Source organism: Pundamilia nyererei, unplaced genomic scaffold (genome assembly GCF_000239375.1).
Source record: "Pundamilia nyererei isolate P.nyererei 1_Seehausen unplaced genomic scaffold, PunNye1.0 scaffold00075, whole genome shotgun sequence".
NCBI classification, from domain to species: domain Eukaryota; kingdom Metazoa; phylum Chordata; class Actinopteri; order Cichliformes; family Cichlidae; genus Pundamilia; species Pundamilia nyererei.
This window is the reverse complement of record NW_005187476.1, coordinates 2,360,240-2,365,494: the sequence shown is the minus strand read 5'-3', so window position 1 is coordinate 2,365,494 and position 5,255 is coordinate 2,360,240. Positions and strand designations below refer to the sequence as shown.

The 5,255-nt window shown below is 42.0% G+C and overlaps 1 protein-coding gene across 2 annotated transcripts in view; it reads right to left on the bottom strand.

The window, feature by feature from the left end:
- Positions 1 to 571: 571 nt before the first annotated feature.
- Positions 572 to 5,255, bottom strand: part of LOC102204211 (protocadherin-18-like) — a 7,855-nt gene continuing 3,171 nt past the window's right edge. Inside the window, exons 2-4 of one of the 2 annotated variants that reach the window (XM_005737399.1) lie at positions 4,661 to 4,749; positions 3,859 to 4,031; positions 572 to 1,981 (exon numbers count right to left, since the gene is read on the bottom strand). In XM_005737399.1, the coding sequence (XP_005737456.1) occupies positions 1,128 to 1,981; positions 3,859 to 4,031; positions 4,661 to 4,749 (1,116 nt within the window). In that variant the 3' untranslated portion in view covers positions 572 to 1,127. The remainder of the gene's footprint in view (positions 1,982 to 3,858; positions 4,032 to 4,660; positions 4,750 to 5,255) is intronic. The other variant, XM_005737400.1, reaches the window with a different exon arrangement.

Below are 5,255 nucleotides of genomic sequence, written 5' to 3'. Positions count from 1 at the left end.
TGCCTAAATGCATTTAAATCTAAAGAGTTCATCTGGGAATAAATTCACCACTAATGGCATGTTTATGAGTAGAGTCATGCATGTGAATCATGATATAATGGGGCCTGGGGAAGGTCTGCCTAGACAGCATACATGAGATTTTGGCTCTGTGCGCACAGGGTGCTGCAATTCCAATGCTGAGCATTAGGGGGAGGTAAGAGACAGATGGGGCAAATGCAAGTACTCAGTAAGGAATTCAAGAGAAATGAAATGAAAGAATAAATGTAAATGAAAGTAATTACTGAAAACCTCAGGCACCGAGAATAATTTTCAAACACTTTTATGAATCCCTCCACTTTATTTATCGTCCACTGGTCACAATGTTACCATACAAAACTCACTTCCAACATGGAACTGCATTGGGATGTGACTATTTTCAATATGCACACACACATTCAATAACAAAATTAAATACAGTCGTTTAGAAAATAAACAGGGTAGAGGAAAAGAGACACATTGAGTGATATCAAGACATGCAGTGACAAATATAAAAAATAGACATTTTGTTTTCTTTTTCTGTACAAACATACATGGACACATATAAATATATAGAAGTAAAAAAGAGTATTTTTAAAATACAAAGATCAAATTGTACAGTTACATTCCATAATAACAAAACAGGAGACATAGCACAATATTCAAGTGGGTTTGCCGTTTTCCACAGACACTGTACAATATTGTACACTGTAAGAGCAGAAATTAGATCACACAACTGTTGCTTTCTCCCTGTGGAGTCTCTTCACGCTGCTGTAAACATTACAAATGAAGAAAGGGTACAGTTTTTGTCGGTGGATTTCCTTTTGAAATCACTCATTCAAGCAACTTTGAGCAATCTGTTCTTTCAGTGCTCACTTTGATGCTTTTAAGTCACCCAGATCACAACTTCAGTGCTGTTTTTTTACCTTTCTCTCAGCACTGAAAGGTAAAGAGAAAATCTGTTAAAAATAAACAAGACGAGCATTACAGTGAATGTGAACTTTTTTTTTCTTCTTTTTTAATGTTGGCACAAGGAACACGCATTTACCAAAATGTGGTGAAATATTTCTTCATATCACACAGTGAAACAATGCTATGCCTTCTCTTTTTCTCTAGTTTTGCCTGACATCCTGCAGCAGTTTGTTGATCTCTTGGACCAGCTCGCTTGCATCCATGCCAGCCTCGTGGCGGTTCTCGCTACGCTTGCCACTCTGGTGACCCTGATGGAAAACACCATCAAAGTCATCTTCCTCATAATTCTCTGGAATTTCCTCCATTGCTGGCAGCCACTTTAAGTGTGGAGGCTGGCCACTGGTGGAGGTGGGAGTCGAAGTTGAGGGTGAGGATGAGGAAGAAGTAGAAGAAGAAGGGGAGGAGGAAACATGGTTAGTCCCATTTCCAGACCCACTTCCTGGGTTTAGATAGTGAGTATTGGCTGCCCATGCAGCCACCCCTGGGGGGTAACTGGGACCTTTACCACCTGGCAGCAACCCTCTCCGGTTGTCCTGGGGAACAGCGTTGTTACTGTGGTTACCAACAATGTTGCCACTTCGTCCATTTCCTCTCTCAGTGGTTGATGACGATGAAGTTGGGCTTGTTTCAGTGCATTCGACATAAGAGTCCATATTAGGGGGTAGGAGTCGCTGAAACACAGAGTTCATCTCTGTGAGGAGGGAGCCAGCCCCTCCTCCAGCTGCACACACATCACCTCCTGCTCCAGAGACAACACCTCCAGCTCCTTCCTCTTCATTCCCAGATTCTTTGCCAAAAGTAGAGAAGCTCTTGCGGCGCTCCGAGTCAACGGAGGACTGGTCATCATCGAGCTGAGGCTGCTGGGAGGACTCCTCCCCAGGGATGTACATGTTGTTGCGGTAGTCAGCAGAGGAAGCGGGGGAGGAGAGAGGAGGCATCCAGCACTGGTCAGAGTGTCCCAGGACACGACATTCATCCGTGCACAGTCTCATAGCTAAAGCAGAAAACAAAACAAAAAAAAGGACACTGAGTCAAGAGACGGTTCAACTACAAAAATCTTTAGGACATTCGTCATGCATCAGGCAAAGTAACAACAAAAAGTCTGCAAAACAACTCAAACAAATCATATGTTTAAAAATCCTCAGACAAAACCTTTTTTTTTTTATGTTTGTCAATTGGTACGGAAAATGTCAACACCCCTGAATAATACAAGCCACAAAGCCTAAGACTGAAGTAAAGAGGGGTGAAAGTGTTATATTTGAAGTGATACACAGTTCAACAGGAGGACAAGGTACTGATTTCTTTAAGGAGCAGGCATGCTGTTGAGTCTGACGAGCCATGCCTTATTCTGTTAGAATGATCCATGTACAATACCTAATTAATATTTCATGGTGCACCACTTCAGTCTTTCATTAAAATCAAAATCACGGCTCTGCTTTGTAGGATTTTTATTTATTTATTTTTCTCTCAGTCTCTTCATATTCCTGTTTAGAGTTCCAGGTACTGCCAGGTATGAAGACTATGACAGGATTTAAATAAACAAATAGACAAGTGTCAGATCCCACCCAAATGGCATCATAGGCAGCTATTAATGTAATATTTGGCTGCACTTCCAAGTATGTCCACATCTTCCAACTACAAGACTGAGGCAGGGATTTGCTTGTTTGTTCTTTTATCCTATCCAGCATGAAAAAGCACATTTGCCCATCTAAATAGAAAAATCTAAACAAATTAAATCTACTGAAGAGAAACAGTGGTAATCCTCCCTCTCAGCCCATTATCGTCTTCCCCTCCTTTTTTCTTTTATATTAGCATAAAAGATAGCAGAAGAGAAAGGGGGGGAGAAGGGTTCCAACACCTCCAAGTCATTTTCAAAGGGAGAACAAAAATAAGATACAGCAGGACTGTCCACATCCACCAATCTCTGTAAAGATTGTAATACATTAACAAAATGAGGGAGCGAAAGAGAGAGAGGGCGAGAGATACTCAGGATCTCACGAAGCAGAAAGCAAAAGAAGGATGGAGTCAGTAAGAGAGAGAATAACATAATTCTAAAAGCAATTACTATGAATTCTCCTCAGTTCAGACATGAAAGTGCACCACTGTCACTCACCAGGGGGAAAAAAAAGAGAAAGAAAAGAAAAAGAAGGAGGGGAAAAAAAACAGCACTCTGAGACGCATACCGATGAGTGACAGGCGACTCATCTCCGCTCCAGGGAGGATTTTACAGACACGACTCTATCTTAGGGGCAGATAACACACACACACAACCACACACACAGTAACAGCCAGACACACTGTAACCTCTCTCAGTGTGATAACGAGCGTGGAAATGAGGGCTGTGTGGAAGAATGGGGCTGAGTACAATAGGGATTGTGTTGGAAACAGGGTGAATGGAGTGGCTGTAAAGGCAGGTGTACAGACAAATAATGGGCTTAGGCCTGGTGCTGTCCATGGTGCTGAAATTTGTCAGAGAGGCAGTACACTGGGTGCCTAGGTGCGGTCTGCAGGAAGACAGCTTGTTTCAGTTGTAGCTCATTTTCAATTTGAACTGAGAAATAAATCTCTTATTTCTAAGATCATGAGTGGAAAATGGCCATTTCAACTGGCTCAAAGTGAAGCAAGACGCGAAATTAGTCAGAAACCTACAACTGACAACTTCTGCAAAGTACAATAAAACTGAGGTGCAATTATGCTCTGGATGGTGAAGCAATATTTGAGTATGAGTTGCTGCAATAGAAGGTGTTGGGTATGTAAGTCAGCTGACTGGCGCCTAGTCATGCTGTTATGAAGGTGACGCAAAACAGGAAAAGGTGTCATTTTACACAGGGACATAGGCTGAAGAGGTGGGTTGCATCACCAAAATCTCACCTGGGTGGAGTCGATGGTGCATTTCAAGGTGCATCAGGTCAGAAAAGCCCTCCCCCAGCAGCAGTCTGTCCACGGGGGATTCCCGTCCCATGTCACAATCACTGTCCCCCGCCTCGCTGTCCCCACGGCCACTGTCCTTCAGGCTGAACTTGTCCATGTCTTGTAATGCATACCTGTGAGAAGCCATTAAAAAAAAAAGACTATGAACACATATAAGTATAGTCTGAAAGTAAGTAGTAGAATTTTACACTTTGGACAAACACAGGTGGCACATTCTGTTTTGCAGGTTAAACAAATCAGTCTGTCCTTAGAGAAGATTAGTGACAAGCAAATTATATCAAACTTAGGGCTGTTTCTGGAATCTGTCAAAACTTGTGACAAGCCTTAACCCATTAATTCTACACGCAGGTAAATTGCATCCATAAATAAATCATAGCAGCCACTAGGGTATCAATAAATATATCATCCAAAGAACATAATCAGATATTATGATGAAAGCAGTGATGGATGCAGACTTCATAACCTGAGCTCCTTTTAGCACAAAGGAATTTTTGTGATATTCAGACATCTAAGGGTTTCACACTTAGAACAGAAGACATTGGTATGACAATTAGAATATGAATAAAAACATTTGGACACCATCAAGTCATGATCTACATGTAACTGATCAACTGACAGGGAAACCTGCACAACGGGTTGTTGACAAATGTCAGACACAATGAAAAACAAGAGGTTTAAAAAGTAAACAAAAGATAATCTTTTTGGGGGGGAAGGGGTGGCTGGGGGGTGGGGGGTAAATTACCTGTAGCTGCGCGAGTATTTGTTGCCACGGAAACTGGGTCTGGGCTGGTACTGGCCCTGATGGAGCATGGACAGAAGCTGTGAGACTTGCTACATCCCAAAAAAAATGACAAAACAAACAAAATAAAACAAACAAAAAGAAACAGAAAGGGGGGGATGAATTACAGATGGAGAATTGAGGAAGGGGAAAAGAGAGACAGACAACACAGAAGACAAAATAATGGATGAGTAAACACAAAATGGATGATGGAGGGGCTGCTAAAAATGGATGAGACAAAATGGATGATGTTAAAACAAAAAGGGGGGGTTGAGGGTGAGTCTAGATGAATATGTAGACATATGACTGGGGGGGTGAGTCATGGTCATGATGGAGGTAATGGTGACAGGGTGTAAACAAGGTAAAGACAAAGACACGTCTATAATCATCAACAGTTTTTAATGAGAATCAGTTTGAACTACAGGGCAGTGTTGATTAAGTCACTGTCATGGAAATGATGAGTTAATTTGCTCAAACAGGGACAGCTGTGTGAGGATGAGAAGGCTGGTGTGTGTGTGTGTGTGTGTGTGTGTGTGTGTGTGTGTGTGTGTGTGTGTGT